Here is a 17,453-nt window from a genome sequence, read left to right as displayed (position 1 = left end):
AAGTAACTCTCCCAAGGTCATACCGTTAGTAGTGGTGGCTCTGGCACTCAAACCCAGGTTCTGATTTCATACTTTAAACCATTATGATGCACTTTCAAACATAACTATTTCTTAAATTAGGGACTGTATTTACTTGGACATTACAAGGCCTTTTTCCATCTCATTTTTTTATCACTCTCTCTTTCTACCTTCACTGTATATTTGCTTAAACTTTTTGAAAGCAAGGCTTTTTTACTGAGCATTTCTCTAATCTTAAGGTGCATGGAAGTGGAAGCATATTCACATTTTGCAAACGAGCACTTGGTGAATATCCACTAAAACCATAAATATTAACTGCTGCTATGAGCATGGGGAGAAGTAATTTCACAAATTGGATTAGTAGCTGTATTTGCAGCTTTCTTAATCATTTTCGTTTAGTAATCCATTCCTATTTAAAATTTTGTTTATTTCTTTCTTAAAGGAAGAAGATTTCTCTCCCCACATCGGCTGTAGTCTGCCTCTGGCTTCGGCACCTTCCCAGCCTTGAAAAAGCAGTGCTACATCTTTTTGAAAAGCTAGTCTCCAGTGAGAGAAATTGTCTGAGAAGAATCGAACACTTTATAAAAGATTCATCGCTGGTACGTGCTGGGCTTTGATGTAGCTAAAAATTCTTAATGGGGATACTGGGAGTCATTTCTTTTAATCAAAGAACAAAAAAGGAGAGAAAAGAGTAATTGGAGCCTTTTAAAATAATCGTGTACTTACATTTTATTTTAAAAGTATCTAAGAGAGGAGTACTTTTCTGAGTACTGGAGCCTGTGGGGAGAGTTGTGATTTGCTCCAGAGTGGCACCTGAGTTACATATTCATAAGGATCAACATTTGGACAATAAGCTTTTTAAAACATTTTTTCTTATCTCAACATGAAAAGTAAGTTTTTAGAAAGGAACATATATGGACAAGAGGAGAAATCAGCTAACAAAGAAAAATATTTAAAAAATTAACTCTTAGCTCTCCACTAGAGGAAAAATAAAATATGCAAAAGAAATCAAACAAAACCCCAGAAAAATGGTTAAAGCAGGAAAAACGACTACGACTTCTTAAGTTTTCTTTTGGTGCTGTGCTACAGCCTCGCGGCCTTGCATGCAGGGGCTTTGTCTCCCCTCGCCTCCGGCAGCCAAGTCAGGGATTCAAGGGCCTCCTGGGCCCTGTCGCCTGGCCCGGTGGCTGGTGGCCTGGGCTCGTGGGCAGCCCTCAGAGCCTGACCAGCCAGGGTGTCTGCCTTCCCAGGGAGGCAGCTCTGTGGGAGCGGCGTGCGTTTTTGTAACAACAGGGATATTGAGCAATGCACCCTAAAAAACAATTAAAAAGTATAAGGGCCGTGGCCCCTCGGGGTCTGTCTTCCAGAAATGTCAGTGGACTCATGTTTTCTCATTAGATTTCGTAATCTGTGGGGATTTCTCACAGGGGTTGTCTTCCTGCAGTGCAGATGGAGAAGTGAGTTCAGAGTTGGTGCCCAGGAGTCTGGGAGGACTGGGGGCTCTGAGGTTGGCTGAGCTCACACAGCGCCCACCTCCCAGACACCTTCTCTTTGTCTACTTCAGCTGGAACCTCTTGTGTTCCTTCTTTCTTTCCCTTTCCAGTTGGAGACCTGAGGGAACTGTGATTGAACTGGTTGCCTTCTCCCTGTCCCTTCTCCCCAGGGCCTGCGCTCCCGTGTCTCTTGCCCCCTCCCCTGCTGCCTTCAGTCCTGTGGCTCCCGGTGAACTTGGAGATGCGGCTATTGCTCACAGCCCTGCTGCCTTCACCTGTAGGTTAGGTGGCACAGACTGAACCCACGTGATCTGAAAGTTTACAATGTTTGATAGGGAAAAAACAAGAAAGGGAGGTAGGCACCTAAGACTGAGGGACCGAAGAGGATGTTTCCGAACGGTAGTTACTTCTTGTCCTCACCATTTAAAAGAGTTGCATATTTTAAGGCAGGAAATAAAAATGCACCTAATTTAAAAATAATTACACTGCAATTCAAAATAAACAATTGAAGACTTTTAGAAGCCTTCTGGCAGCCTATTCCAAGTCACTAAAAGTAATGTTACCTTATTATCCGGCAGATCTCTTTATTTCTAACTTAAATGTTCATGCTATATAATTTAAGTTCATTTTCTCTGGTCCTTTTTCAGTGACAAAATATAGTAACTGGGCTTTTTGCTTGCTTCCAGGGTGTGTTTTACTTTTTCTTTAAGTCATCTTCCTTTCAAAAAATTCATCCCATTGACTTCTCTGCAACTTTTCATTGATCCTTGTGGGTCTTCTCTGAACCTTCTCCATGTCCTTTGTGCCTGTGGACCTCAGGCCTGAGCAGCACTTGAGTGAGCACAGCACATGAGAGACAGAGTGCAGGCGCTCCCATCAAGCGTCACAGTCGATAATCTTCAGTCTCCAGTTTATGGTTTACATACTCTCCCCCAGTCAAACAGCTTCGAAGTCAGTTGATTTATAAAAGCATATATCAGGATCATGTGTGTAGAGATTCGGAGCTTCCATTATGTTTATAGGACATTCTAGGGGTGTTATTTGGTTTAATTTATTGTGGCATTGGCAAGATGTGACCTCTCAGTGCCTCCTGGTTCACGGAGGTAATTACAATACAGATAATGAGCTGGAAGCACCCGATTGGCTTGGGCTGTTCTCCTCAGGCACCCCAGCTTGCAGTGCCAGAAAGTCAAGCAGGCTGGGATGGGCCTGTGACATGGCCAAGTGATTACAGGGGTAACTGAAGAACCCGCTTCCTAATTGCATCATCTGATTCCTTTATCACAGCGCAGTATCTTGGTACGGTGACAGGGTTGTGCAGAAGCATCAGGAGGTCTCTAAGACTCAGGCGGCCTGAGACTGCTGAGCTTTGCTGCAGGAGAAACCTGATGCCTATTACATTAGGGCTGGGTTCTGAGAGTAATTAAAGTGTGATGGTCTGCGTAACTTGTGTTTTGTAAGGAGCACTGTTAATTATATCTTCATCTCTTGGGAGTATCCAGAATGAATCTTGGAAATAATATAGTTACCAAAATGTAGCAAAAATAAAAGGTGAAAGTGTGGTACAGGTTGCATAAAGTGAAATGACCTCCCAAATGTTCTTTGGCCTCTCAGGAACTTGGAGGCCTGGTATTTTCCATTAAAACTATGAAAATGAGGGACTAGTCTAATATCACTTGAATTGTAAATGCTTATATATGCATTTGACTTCTAAAATAAAAATGGGTTTTCAAAATGCGTTTGCCTTTAAGCCTCACTGTTTGGCTTCCATGGGCTGGACTGCCACAGTTGGTGGCTCCTAAATAAATCAAGGTATTATCCCTAGTTTGTCATTTACTATGCAGACTGGAACTTTTCAGAACCGGATGGTCCTGTGTTTCCCTTGACAGTTCAGGCGCTGGAAGACATAATCCATAGCTTCAGACCTGACCTTAAAAACTGATTTCACAGAAAGCCGTGAAAGCCATTTACTAATCATGCGGCGTTCTTGGCATCGATCAGTTTCCCAGGGCTGGCCCCGCATCAGAAGGATGCGCTGTTTTCCCGTTACAGTTCTGTTTGTGGAGCCCAGAGCACCATTGTTGGGGCTCCACGTCAGGGTGGTGCTATGCTAGTCCGCCTGCTGGTTCCCACCCCTCCGACGTGCTCCCTGGTCCGTTCACCCCGCCTGCCTGCCGCTGCTGTAGCTGCGACCACGGGAGCTGCTGCCTCTTCTTCCCAGGAAGATTTGCCCCTGAAAGAGGAGAGAGAGAGGGGCAGCGCCAGGGCGAGGCCCCAGGGAGGCAGGGTTGGTTTTGGTTTTGATTCTAAATCAGAAAACACTCTTCCTTTTCTCTCCTACTGTAAAGTCTTCATAGCTGAATTAAAAGTATTTCTTTTTCTGATAAGAGCTCAAGAATAAAAGCATCCAATACCTCAGTGTCTGCCTCAATAGAAGACAGCATGTGCTCCCTTCTTCATTCTCCAGATGGCAATCACAGCCACTCCAAAAATTCCAACACACAATTCTCCTTTAGTAGAATGTCATACTGAAGAATTCGCTTCCCATCCTGGGTGATGTCAGTTTTCTGTGCTTGAATAGCTTTGCACTAATGCTCGACGGTTTTCTTCTTTCTCTGCCTTTTTGTTTTGTTTTGTTTTGTTTTTGTTTTTTTTTGTTTTGGTGACTGGCTGGTACATGGATCCAAACCCTTGACCTTGGGGTGTATAACACCGTGCTCTAACCAAGTGAGCTAACTGGCCAGCCTTTTTCTTGCTTTCTCATTCGCATTCCTTAAGCATTTCCTTTTTGAGCTCTTTAACATGATGCATGTAACTGAACAAGAGCTGAAGTAGGTAGTTTAGTGGCGGTCCAGCAGGAAAGGTGGTGGCGGCTTACGTCTGTGGCAAAAGCTCGAGCATCTCCATCTTGGACAGGAGTTGCACTTCCAACGTCGGCCTCAGGGGGGCACCAGATGCCGCCGTGTCACCTTGTTGGGACCGCAGGACTTTTGCTGTACAGGCACAGTCAGCTCCGTACCTGTAAGTGTGTATCATCAGAAATAAATACGTGATTGTTTTTTAGGGAAAAAAAAGATGGGAGAAGAGAAGGGGAAAATACAAAACCACAAACAGAGCTGTCATGGACCTGGGGTCATGGCCACTCAGAGGCTGAGCTGACAGGCGGCAGGAGCTAAGGAGATTTCGTCCTGCTCAGGCATCCTGCCAGCTAGCTGGAGAGAGGCCACTTGGCGAGGCCAGGAGAGGGACCTCAGATTTGGGTGATTTTTGTCCACTGCTCAGAGCCAGGCATCCCTGTGCCTTCTCACGCATGCCTCCCATTTCTGTGTCCCAACACTCAGCGCCTGTAAATTTAAAACACCAAAGTACATTTGGTACTTGTTAAGTTTTGAAGCCCAGGAATGACAGATTTATCACTAATTAAACAATAATTGCATTAGGGAGTACTGAAAAAAATTGCTGTGTATAAACAACATCTGGTAAAGATTAAAAAGAAAGAATAATTATTCCAAGCTCAAATTTGTTGAAAGAAACTTGAATGTTTTAAAACAAGATAAGTCCTAAAATGTAAAAGTGATATTTACAGTCTTATATTTAGTATTTTGAAAGTAGAAAAGATAAAAGTGGCAAAACAAAAGTGCACATTTATGAAGGTGCCTTATTTTACGTGGTAGATGTGAAGATTTTATATAAGTAGAGTTTTGTTAAAAACCAAATCACTTTTGAACTCAATAAAGGAGTTTACAGTTGAAATTAATCTTATGGAAAATGTTCTTCGTAAGAAGAAAGTTATTTTGTAGTAAACATAGTCACTCTTCAATTTATATACGTACATGACCAGCAAGGGCTTCCCACCTGTCGGGAGAGCGGTGGAGCCGGAGTCACCTGCACCGGGGCGGGGCTGCCTGGCTGGGGGACCGGGGAGAAACTTCTTGTCAGCCCATTTCTTCAGATGGTCATTTCCTGAGTAAGATATTTAAACTACATTAAAATGGAGTGCAGAAGAGGATGTGTTTTAAGCTTAATGAACGTCAGCTTCCTCTCTCATCTGCTGTTTCCCTCTTTATTTTTAAGGAGAGTACGTCTGTGAAGGATGACGGACGAGGACAGCTTAGGACTTTCTGTCCCTCCGCTGCCTTCTGACTCTTCCCCACGAAGCGTTCACTTTTGTCTGTGGATTGCCTCAAGTCATAGTATAATTTCCCTTTCTGCTTTGGTTCCTTTCCCTATTCTCTCTCTCCCATACACACACAACCAGAATATGACAGAAAACAGGAAATATTTATTCCTGAGAACTCTGTTCTTCTGTGTTCTCAGGCCTCTTTGAAGCGGCAAGTAGCTTGTGATAATCGTGGAAGAGTCGGGATGAGAATAACAGATTAAACAGATACGGGGCAGAGCCTGAGAATCAGTGTTGTTAGTGCAGGTCCTGGTGCAGAGCTGCAAGCTGGCCTCCCCTGCAGAGCACAGGAGCAGAGAAGGTTGTCGCGTGTGCACGCCCTGTGGACTGTCTTCCCTGGCTTTGTTGTGGGATAGGAGTGGGCCGTCCTCCCAGGCCGAGAGGAGGGGTACGATGCAGCTGGGGTAGCCGTGCAAGTAAACTGAGGAAAGGCCTCGCATCAGCCCAGGGGCGCCCCAGTGGGAAGGGCAGGCAGGGCGTTCGTTCGGGGCATTCCGTTGTCATCTCTTGCATCCTCTGACATTTAGTGAAAGGATTGGGGGAGGGAAGAAGGAAAAAACTCACATTATTGACGGCCTCCTGGTGACACCGTTTCCCTGGACTTGAAATAATCTGTGCATGAAAATCACTAGGCCAGATGGAAGGAGAAGAGCTCGAGAAGGAACAGATTTTGGTGGGACAGAGAAAAACAGACAAACAGATGGGACCCCCAAGAAAAATTTTCTTTTTTCCCCTCATTTATAGGAAAGATGATCACCCAGATCATGAGGCTTCAGCAGAGTGATGTGTGGTGTGTCCCTGGAGCGTCCCACGTCGCAGATGATGCGGGACACAGAGGGGTTAAACATTTGCCTGACCACGCCAAAGGATGCTGTGAAGACTTGGGGGGAAGCTATGACTTCCAAAGAGGCGCATATTAAAACCCGAACTCTATTTGCAAGATTCTCTTGATGAGAAAAGCAGCTTAAGTTTGCTTTTGTGATTTGATGTCACTGGGACACAAGCCTGACCTGTGAGCACTCCAGTCCTCATGAGGGGACTCACTGACCCTGAAGTTATATGCTCAGGAGGAATAAAGAATCTCATTTTAGAAACCATCAGTGACGGTACGGGTGAGAAAGCTGTTCATAGCTCTGAGGCAGCGAGGGAGACTGGTTTTAAAATAAAACTCTGCCACCAGCTTCAGCAGGTTCCCCTGCCCCACGGCAGCTTCCTCGTGAAAGCTAAAACGGTGCAGAAGCAGGCGAGAGTGACCAAGGCGCTGCCGTCTCTGGAAGGAGAGAAATCTAAGAGGAGAGTCCATGTACATAAGGAGAACAGGCAGATTCCGAACAGTTTGGAGACATTTAAAACATTCAGTGGAAAAAAAATAAAATAAAAAAGAAAACATTCGATAGAGCTGTTTTGCTAGAAAATACTGCATAAAGAAAAAGTATGTCCACGGTCTCATTCTCTTTGACAGATGGTGTCAGGGCTTTCTCACCACTTCCCCTGAGGTTTTCCTGCTGCCTCCTGTACACATTGGATCGTCCTTTTCTTTGCCATTTGGAAATCCCTGTAATTATATATTGCGTGATTCTCTACTATCATCAAGCCCGCAGAGTGGCTCTGAGACTGTTTATTTAGAACAAAAAGAAATGGATCCATTTTACCACTTAAAATTTTGATCTCCTTTTCTATCTGCATTTTCAGGCTCTGTGCGTCTGTCTGCCTGTGGGCATGTAACAGTGCTATTTGGTCTTAAACACTCTTATTCAAGAGGTATATTGTATGTACACAAAACTTTGGAAAACTGTTCTGGCAAACTTAGGTTAATCGTATTTCTTCAAGACAGCAGTTTGCTTTTCTCTTGTTTGATTTTTCCATTATGAATACTCAGAAATTTATATGATATTTTCTGGGCATATATCCAGTGACCTTTTAATAACTGTTACTATTTACAGTGAGGTTGAGAAGCAGGGAAATTAACTGATTTGCCTAAAATCAACCCAGAAATAACCTGCCTCTCCTCTGTTGAACCATGGTTCTACCAAATTGCTTTTTCTTTTTAGATGAAAATGCACATCTGTGAAGGATTGGGGGGCGTGAATAACTCTATTTAAAGAGCAGAAAAATTTAACTTGCAAATCGCAGATCTCTCTATTTCAAGTAATTAAAAGGAGATCATCCAACCATTTGAATAGGTGATGAGTGCCTGGCCTGCACCCCGCTGTGGCGCCTGTAGTGGTGGCGTGAAAACACTAGATGGCACCTGCTCAGCGTTAAAACTCAGAACGCCGTGCAGGGCCCAGCCACAGCGGGGATGTCCTTGGAGATAGCACCGTGCTTTCTTCGATGTGGTTCAGAAAATTGGAGCACAGCATATTCACATATTCTTTTTTTTTTTTTCTTGCTAAAGGGGTTATGAAAACTGTTTCCCAAAGCTAGTCATGTGAGGTGCGGTATGACTCAAAGAAATTCCTGGTAGAGCCTATTCTACTAACATTTGGAAGCTACGGTGACATATCTTTCATCTGTTTTGCTCATTTGAGATGGTGGTATCTTTTTTCCCTTCTTCTTTATTAACCTTCTTTTCACCTTAAATAATTTAAGCTGCTAAATTTATAGTGCAGTAAGGTGCGATGTTTAGTCCAGCATGGTGGTGGTCACTAGTTTCCTCAGTAATAATTCTAAATCATTATGTACTCATTACCTAATAAGCAGAAACAGAAAGACAGCAGGCTCAGATCTGACCTTGAGGCACTTCTAGGCCATTTGAGGAGGTCAGACACACAGGCACATGTAAGTAAAACAAGCAACACAGGCAGGCTCTGTATCTTCGCTACAGCACGCTGGTAGAAGGCATTTTAAAATTTTCTATGATTTCCCATTACTGATTTTTTCTTCTAGATCATATGGGCTTATTATAGAAAATATGAGACAGATAGGGGTATAAAGACAAAATAAAGCTTGCCCAAAAAGAACCACTGCTTGCATTTGCATGCGGGGTTTTTTTCTGTGCTCTGGTGGGTCTTTTTCCTAACCCAAAGGTATTTCCGCATTTTCTAGACTCCAGGGTTTATTTGCCTGATAACAGCAAGTTATTGATGAAAGGCCTATGGTATTTTGCTTTCTCATGGTCTTTTCCTTTTACAGCCTCAAGCAGCCTGCCACCCTGCCATATTCAGAGCCGTTGATGAAGTGTTCAGGTAAATGTTACGCTGTTCCTGCTAGCAATTGAACTAAAACGCTCAGTTTCCAAACATGAGTGAACAATCCGGGCTCGTCTCTGGCTGTATCCTGGGAAATTAGTATTTCTGATTCTTTCTTATTCTTCTGATCTTTCTAGTAATTTAATTAGAGGTAAAAACTCAAAAGTAGGTATATACTTGAAAGTCAACACCTAATAATTAAGATAACTTTCTTTATCCTTTTAAAATTCTAATTGCAATGATGGAAATGCAGAATGAGATTAGATATTAATGTTATGAACTACTCATGTCCAAAGGGCGGCAGTGTACCCCCCTCACCACGTGAGGGCTGACCAGTCTTTTTAAAGGACTTTAAAGCTAAGGAAAAGCAAGAAAAATAAATAAATAAAGCCATTCTTAACAGAGCTCTTCTGAAAGCAAAATACGCCATGAATGTTGTAAGACATTAATTTTTATTTTGAAAATGCAAGTACTTCTTGGGAGCTCACTAGATTTCTGGATAACGAGAGCTGAGACACTCTCTGGGCATGAGGTTGGGTTATGGCTGGCAGCAAGTGGGGGTCGGAATTGTAGAGTCCTAAGCCTGACCCGCTGGGGCAGCCGGGCTGTCCACCCTGCAGCCCACCTGCCTCACACACAGCAGGAGAGACCCCAGGGCAGACGGCCGACTTTGGGGACAGGAATTTTGCAATAACACATAACTCACCACTTGGGTTGGTCTTGAAACATACCAACTTTAAGCTAAATGATCATAGAAATTAGTCAGAATACTGTTTTTATCTTAAAGCTAGCAAAGTTTGAGTGGATTTTTTTGCTTAAAAAGAAAAGTCAGTTGTGTGACAATGCATGGAAACCCAGGTACGCGTGGGTTCTTACACCACTTTCCTGGGTGGACCTCACTGAGCCATTCTCCCCCTTTGGGCAGCTTCATCTCTGCTTGCAAAAGCAAAATGTCTGTGGATGTCACATTTCTGGGCGTGTAATATTCAGATGCTTGTAATGAGCATGCAAGTCTACGTGGCAGGGATATGCGGTGCTTAGTAATTTAAAAACCAGAAAGAGAGCTCTGTGTGTCGTACTTTAAAGAAGGTGTTTAGAAAAGGGAGTGACAGATTTCTCCTGCTTTCACACGAGGACTGAGACCTGATGAGTTGAGATACTGCTGAAGCGTATGGCACAAAAAAGTGTTTCCAGTCTTCGTTTTTACAGTGTAGGCTCATGTGTTTGCCAGATTAATCGTTACATGTGCTGTGGTCTGAACTGTTCAGGTACGCGCTCCTGGAAACCGATGGAGCCCCAGAAGTGCTGGCCACCACTCAGGTGTTCACACGATGCTTTGTAGAAGCTCTGGAAGAAGAAAACAAGCAGGTTTGTCATATTATACGTATTACTAATTCACCCCAAAGAAAAAGAGGCTGTTAAAAGTATTTGGCTAATCACCAGAAAGGAGCACTTTATTTTCAGTACTTTTGATGGACTGTTTTGGTCACAAAGAAAGCTTCCAAGTGAACACTCCGGGAAAGGTGAAACCATTTTACAGTCATGTGCTGCGTAATGACATTTGGTCAAAAACGGACCACATACACTATGGTAGTCCCATAAGGTTATAATGGAGCTGAAAAATTCCTATCCTCTAGTGACATAGTAATGCAATTACTTTATTTTTTAATAAATCTGGTGTAGCCTAAATGCACAGTGATTACAAAGTCTACAGCAGTGTGCAGTAGTGTCCCAGGCCTTTACCCTCACTCGCCCACCCAGAGCAACTTCCAGTCCTGCCAGTTCTATTCATGGTAAGTGCCCTGCACAGCTGTACCACCTTTTATCTTTTATAACTGGTTTTACTGTACGTTTTCAATGATATGTTTAGATACACAAGTACCATTGTGTTATAGTTGCTACAGTATTCAGTACAGTAACGTGCTATACAGGTTTGCAGCATAAGAGCCATAGGCTGTACCACGTGGCCTCGGTGTGGAACAGGCTGTGCCATCCAGGTTTGTGTAAGTACACTTCTGTGATATTTGACCAACGTTGAAATTTCCTAACAATGCGTTTCTCAGAACGTGTCCCTGTCATTAAGTGACATAGGACTGTAATTGAAAATATGTCAAGATGGCTCTGTCCACCCCATGCCCTCATACCAGAAGCATCTGTCTGCTATTGTCTGAAAACTCTGTCCTGCCAGCCTGTGTCGACCTCAGGATGAATCTTCCTGTCCCTGTGCTGTATGCTGTCTGCCAAGCAGGACTCTACCTTTCTGGTGGCATCTGACCATCCCAGGCCAGCAGTCAGCATCCTGGGGTCTGTATGGATGTGCTAAGTAGGAAATGCCATTTATTACAAAGCATGACTGGATCTCATTAATGATTAGCATCTTTATTCCTGTCAGAGACCCAAATGTGAATTGGATTCCAGGAGAGAAAAGAAGGTGGCGAGAATGACAGGCAAAGATGTGAAAGTTGTACAGGAGGAATGGGAAGTGGTGGTGACCGAGAAGTGTATGTTAGATGCCATCAGTAAACCAGAGGCCAGGCGAGGGTCCTGCAGGGAGGCCTGCATGCCAGTGCCCATCGGCGGGGGCCTGGGAACAGCAACCGAGGGCCACATGAGGCAGGAACTTCTGCTACTGGACAGCTTTCACCTGTGGGCAGTTTAACTGGCCTTCATTTCTAATGTTGACGTTGATGTGGTGCTTTGCCTGTTCACAGTGGCACTGGTCCACTGCCTCTGCCCCTGAAGGACGTCATGGTCCCTTGTGATGCTTCTGCAGTTAGACTAGTGAGAGCGGGGCTACGATGCTCAGCGCCACTGCACCCCTCGCAGCCTTATGCCAAAGAAACCTCTCCGGTTTTAGTGGAGACCTCTCAGGTTTTAGTAGAGACCTCTTTTTGAGGCGATGATAAATATTTACGATTTATTCCTTCCCATCCTCGCTTTCCCTGGGGACGTTAGCTGGACCATAACAAACAGTGTTATCAGTGGTACCCAGCCTGGAATCTGGGAGTAGAGCTCAGCTGAAAGGCACTGGCTGGCCCTCAGTGATTTTCAGGCATAACTGTAATTACCTTTTATCCTCCCTTGTACATTCTTTGTATTCCCAAGCAGGAACTGATCTCTAGGGAACCTCACCCTGGACTCCTAGAACTCACTGGGTGGGGCAGAGGCCGCTGGGGATGTGGTTTTGCTCTTCAGCGTCAGCTTGAGTCTGCTTCTCTTCTCAGCTTTGCCCTGAGTCTCTGTATCGGCCTTGGGCTTCACTGTGGCTTTGGACTGGAGGAGCAGTAGCTTTTAATGTACAATAGTACCCTGACCAGGCGACATTTGTCCAGGGGTGTGGGGCCACACACTGAGTCCTGGTGTGGGGCAGGACAGGGATCCAAAAAGAAACAGGAATGCCTCACCCTCACCTCCAACTCGACAACAAAGTGCCCTTGCAGATGCCTTCACGTATGTCGGCTACTTCATGTCCCTTCCTGGAGCTGGTCCCGACTGCCTGCCTTTTTAATGGTGATTGCTCTCGTTTATTGACCTCCTGCCTTCTTGAGTGCCCGTTTTTAGACTAATCATAATCCTTGGTGCTTAACACCCTGTCACATTTGTTCCAGGCATGATCCTCTATCCTTTCTGTGTTTTATTCATTCATTCATTCATTCATTCATTCATATTTTATAAGATGTCCATCTGTGAACCCAACATCTCAACAAGCCCTGGACTACCAGAGTTGAGAACTTCTGCCCATCTGTGTGCTCCTCCTCTGCCCTGTCCCCTGCCTCCCTCCCTCCAGATAACCACTGTCTTGAGTTTTATGTTTATTATTCCTTTGCTTTTCTTCCAAATAGTTTGATCACATTTATACGACTGCCTAAACAATGTTTTGTTTAGTTTTGGTTATTTTTGTCCTTTATAAAACAAACAAGAGTAGGATACTATGTATAGTCTTTTGAGACTTACTTTTTCCACTCAGCACATGACAGAGGTTCCCTCATGTCACGGTGTGGCTCTGGTGAAGTACTGGTGGGCATTTGTGTTGTTTCCAGATTTGGTTTTCTGTTGCAAACAGTGTTGCCCTGGACATTCTGGGATGGATACTCAGGAGCAGAAGAGCTTGGTTATTAGGCACACAGAGGTCCAGCTTCAGCAGACCTGCCAAACTGGCTCTGAAAGTGCTGGTGCCATGCGCAGTCCCACCGTAACCCACAGACTTTCCGCTGTTAGGAGCGCTCACCTTCAGGGATTCCCCTTCTCGCTTTTTCCTTTTCTTTTGCCCCTGTTCTATTTGGGGAGCACAGTGCGGCTCCATCAGAGTGCCCTGTTGGACAGTAGGCAAAACCTGAGGTCGGCATAACCAGCCACCTTTCCTGGGCCGCATGGTGCACCAGCACCGACAGCAAGCAGGCCACGTTCTGGTTCTCTCTCAGTGGCACAGTCTGACACTGGACTAGACTAAATCTTCCACAGATGAAAATGATAAACTCTGGGGAAAATATTTTTAAAAATTTATTTGAAGGTGCTAGGGAGCAAATTTTTGCAGACAGAAACGGGAGGGAACTACTGTTCACTTACTTTGAACAGTAAACCACACTGAGCAGTCTTCTGCTTCCCCAACAGCTCTTGAGGGAGGGTGGATGGGGGCTGGCGCTCAAGGCACCGTCTGATTGACTTAAGGGTCAGAAGACAGCTGTGGCTGCCAGAGGAACAAAGAAAAAGGAAAAAACAGATGAGATAAGACCAATACTAGAAGACAGACCTAAACCCAAACATACCAATTAATTGCAAAATAAATTAATTGAAAATTAACTAAATATTCTAGTAAAAAGGCAGAGATATCAGATCAAATAAAAAGCCAAGACCCAACTATGTGTTGTTTTCAAGAGATCCATTCTAATTGTAAAGACATAGGTAGGTTGAAAGTAAAAGGAAGGAGACACACTGTGCAAACAAGAAGCTCAGGAAAGCCCATATGGTTCTATTAGCAGAAGATGAAGTAGACTTCAAGACGGTGACTGCCCAGAGACAGAGAGGGGCGTTTCATAATAACAAAATGGCCAGTTAATTAGGAGTGGGTACATGCTTAATAACAGAGTTTCAAAATACATGAAGCAAAACCTGACAGAAGGAAAGGAAGGAATAGACAAATTCACTGTCACACATAAAATACTCAGGAATAAGTTTAACAAAACGTGTAAGATCTCTAACTGAAAACTACAAAACATTGCTGGGAGAAACTAAAGTAGACTTAAATAGAATGAGAGAGAAACCGTGTTCAGGAACTGCTCAGGTGTCTGTCCTCCCTGCAAGTGATCTGTGTCTTCAGTGCAATCCCAGTCACAATCCCAGCAGGCTTTCTAAAATAGAGATTGACAGGCTGACTCTAACTTACATGGACATGCAAAGGACTTACAATAGCAGAACAATTTTGAAAAACAAGCAGAAGACTTCACATTACCTGATTTCAAGACTTTAAGACTACAGTAATCAAGACAGTGAGGTATTGGCAAAAGGACAGACGTAGATCAGAATAGAATCCGCATATAGACCCATGCACGTGTGGTCAAGGCAATGCAGTGAGGAAAGGAGAGTTTGCAACAAATGGTGTTGGAATAACTGGATGTACATGTGGAGAAAAGTGAAGCACAACCTGTACCTCAAAAAAGCACACAGAAGTTCATTTAAGATAGCTCATGGGACTCAACGTAAATGTTAAAATTATAAAACTTTTAGAAGAAAATGTAGGAGAATATCTTTTTTGAGATTGGGGTAATTGAAGATTTTTTTGAAGAGATGCCAAAAAAAAAAAAAAAACCCACTAACCATATGAGAAAAATGAATAAATTAGACTTCATCAGAATTTAAAACATCTGTTCTTTGATAGACACCATTAAGAAAATGAAAAAGCAAGCCACCAGCTGGGAGAAAATATTTGCAGTACATGTATGTGACAGAGGACTTGTGTCCAGAATATATGAATGTCTTTTACAACTCCATAAGAAACAACTTGATTTAAAAAAATGGACAAAAGAATACACACTTCAGAAAAATTACTTATGTTGGAGTAAACACATGAAAATTGTCCAGCATCATTTGCTGTCAGGAGAACACTAGCAAAGCACGCAGGAGGTAGTGGCACACGCCTGCTGCGATGGTGACGGCTGGTGAGGCAGACACAGCAGACACTTGCAGGTGCGTGGAAAAGCAGGGCTCCCACTCATCGCAGCGGGAGTGCGAAATGGCACAGCCACCGCGTGACTGTGGCCGTGCAAAGTTAAACAAGCGTCCTCTCTGTGACCTCGTGAGCCAGCTCCTGTGATGTCACCCAGGAGAGGCATCCACAGAGAGACGCAGGTATGCACGTTAACTGCAGCTTTGTTCATAACAGCCCCAGCTGGAAACGACCGAGTGCCATCTGTGGGAGAACAACAACAGGTTATGCTGTGCTCAGACTGTGACCGCTTCTGAACTGCAACCAGGACTGGGCGACTCATGCTCAGCAGCATGGATGGATCTTAAACATTTTGAACCAAAGAATCCAGGCACAAAAGAGTACATACTCTACGATTCTAATTACATGAAATTCAAGAATAAGCGAAACTAATCTCTCTTACTGACATCAAAATATTTGTTGCGGGGTGAGGAGGAGGAAGAGTCATGGGAAGCTTTTGGGGTGATAGAAATGTTATGTGTCTTGACTGGGGTGATCGTCACATGGATTTACACACTTACCAAAACTCACCGAATTGTAAACTTAAAGCCTGTGCACTTCATACTTTCTAAATTTTAACCTCAAATTCTTAAAAAAGTGCTTCAAAGCTTCTGTGCCTTTTAGGGGCGTAGAGAGCCGTAGCTCCTTGGCCCTCGGATTTTGTGAGTAGCTTGGTGGTTTTATGCTTTTGTTCTTGTTAAAAACCCATATGAAAGAGCTAACATCTCACAACTGCTTTGGCAAGCCACTGAAATAGAAGGCTTATGTGTATAATTGGATCCATGGGAGGTAAAGAACTCATATAAAGACATCAGGGGCATAACTTTATTTTTCTTAAGTCCTAGAAGGTGACTTTAAAAAGGTTCATTTTTCTGGAAAATATTTATAAGGCTACTGGAAGCATATTTTTTTAAAAAAAATGTTCAAGAAAATGTTCTGGGGCCAGCCCCTGGCTCACTTGGGAGAGTGTGGTGCTGACAACACCAAGGCCACGGGTTTGGATCCCATATAGGGATGGCTGGTTCGCTCACTTGGGAGAGCGTGGTGCTGATGACACCAAATCAAGGGTTCAGATCCCCTTACTGGTTATCTTTAAAAAAAAAAAAGAAAGAAAGAAAATGTTCTGACCAGGTTAGTACTGGTAGGTCTGTTTCTGGGCAGAGGAGGCAGGATTTTGTATTTTCCTGGCACTCCCTCCAATCCTGACGTTCACGCTGTTTTCGATTTTTGGTCCTATTGCAGCTGAAGTTTGCACTGAAGACCTACTTTCCCTACGCTTCCCCGTCTCTTGTCACGGTGCTATCGCAACACCCTAAAGGTAAGTTAAGGTCGATTTTGCCTGTATCAGAATGATTTCTGGGGAGGAACATCGACAGATCCTACTTCCTCCCCACCGTTCCCAATCTGTAACATGGAGGAGGTGGAATTGGTTATTCCTGAGAGCCCTGTAAACATCTGTTTGGCTTTCCAGTTGTGATCACTTACCAAAAGAAAGAAAAAAGAAAAAGAAAAGCGGCCTCTGGTTAGGTTCTGGCAGTCTTCCCTTGCCTACCAGGCTCTGCTGCTGCTGGTCAGATCCACCCGGATGCCCAGAGCAGGCTGAGACCTGGCTGAGCCGGAACGAAAGAGTGCCCGTGTCTGTCTTCCATCCTTTCCACTCTGTGCAGCCTGGTTGCAGAAGAAAAGATAAAATGATGGATGAAGCAAAGGAAATTTGGGGGAAATTTCTTCTAACCAAGCCAACAGGAGGATTTTGAAAGAATTCAGTGAGATACTTACATGACGGATCTTTAAAAAGTTCATGGAGGGCTGGCCAGTGTGCTCAGGTCGTTAGAGTGTGGTGCTGATAACACTGAGGTCCAGTGTCCGATCCCTGTACTGCCCAACCACCAAAAATAAAAAAATAAAATAAAAAGTTTATGCAAAGGTTTGCATTATTTTTTAATTCCATGTCTCTGTGAACTTTTCAAAGCACCCTGATATTAGACCACAGCCTCCCCTGACTTCATCTGCTGGCCTGCCACAGGCCATGTGCCATTGGGGCAGTGATGGTCTGCTCTGTCCTCAACTCACTTGGAGGGTGTTGGTCCAGGAACACGCCTGTGAGCGTGTGTTTGGGAAGCACCTTGGAAGCAGAGGGTAAAAGCACACTTTCCCTCGGAAGCCTCAAATCTGAAGGGAAGGCAGCACTGACATGAGCTCAGGTGCACAGAGAAAGGTGTCTGCTCAGGTCCTGCACAGAGTGGGAGGGGTGGCCGAAGGGCCAGGAGAGTCTTTTCATGCCACTTTGACCTTCCTTTTTCCTGCGCCTTGGAGTCAACAGGTTCGTTTGAGGACAGCAGATGACTGCAAGTTTCAGAGCATTTTAT

General features: G+C 44.2%; 1 protein-coding gene across 1 annotated transcript in view; it reads left to right on the top strand.

Moving 5' to 3' along the window:
* FANCC (FA complementation group C) overlaps positions 1–17,453 on the top strand; it is a 201,729-nt gene that overhangs the window by 172,209 nt on the left and 12,067 nt on the right. The window contains exons 8-11 of the mRNA XM_063112402.1: positions 461–617; positions 8,827–8,879; positions 10,151–10,250; positions 16,327–16,402. Of these exons, the coding sequence (XP_062968472.1) occupies positions 461–617; positions 8,827–8,879; positions 10,151–10,250; positions 16,327–16,402 (386 nt within the window). The remainder of the gene's footprint in view (positions 1–460; positions 618–8,826; positions 8,880–10,150; positions 10,251–16,326; positions 16,403–17,453) is intronic.

Source organism: Cynocephalus volans, chromosome 10, assembly GCF_027409185.1.
Source record: "Cynocephalus volans isolate mCynVol1 chromosome 10, mCynVol1.pri, whole genome shotgun sequence".
NCBI classification, from domain to species: domain Eukaryota; kingdom Metazoa; phylum Chordata; class Mammalia; order Dermoptera; family Cynocephalidae; genus Cynocephalus; species Cynocephalus volans.
Note: the sequence above shows the minus strand (reverse complement) of the source record. Positions and strands in the feature narration are given on the sequence as shown.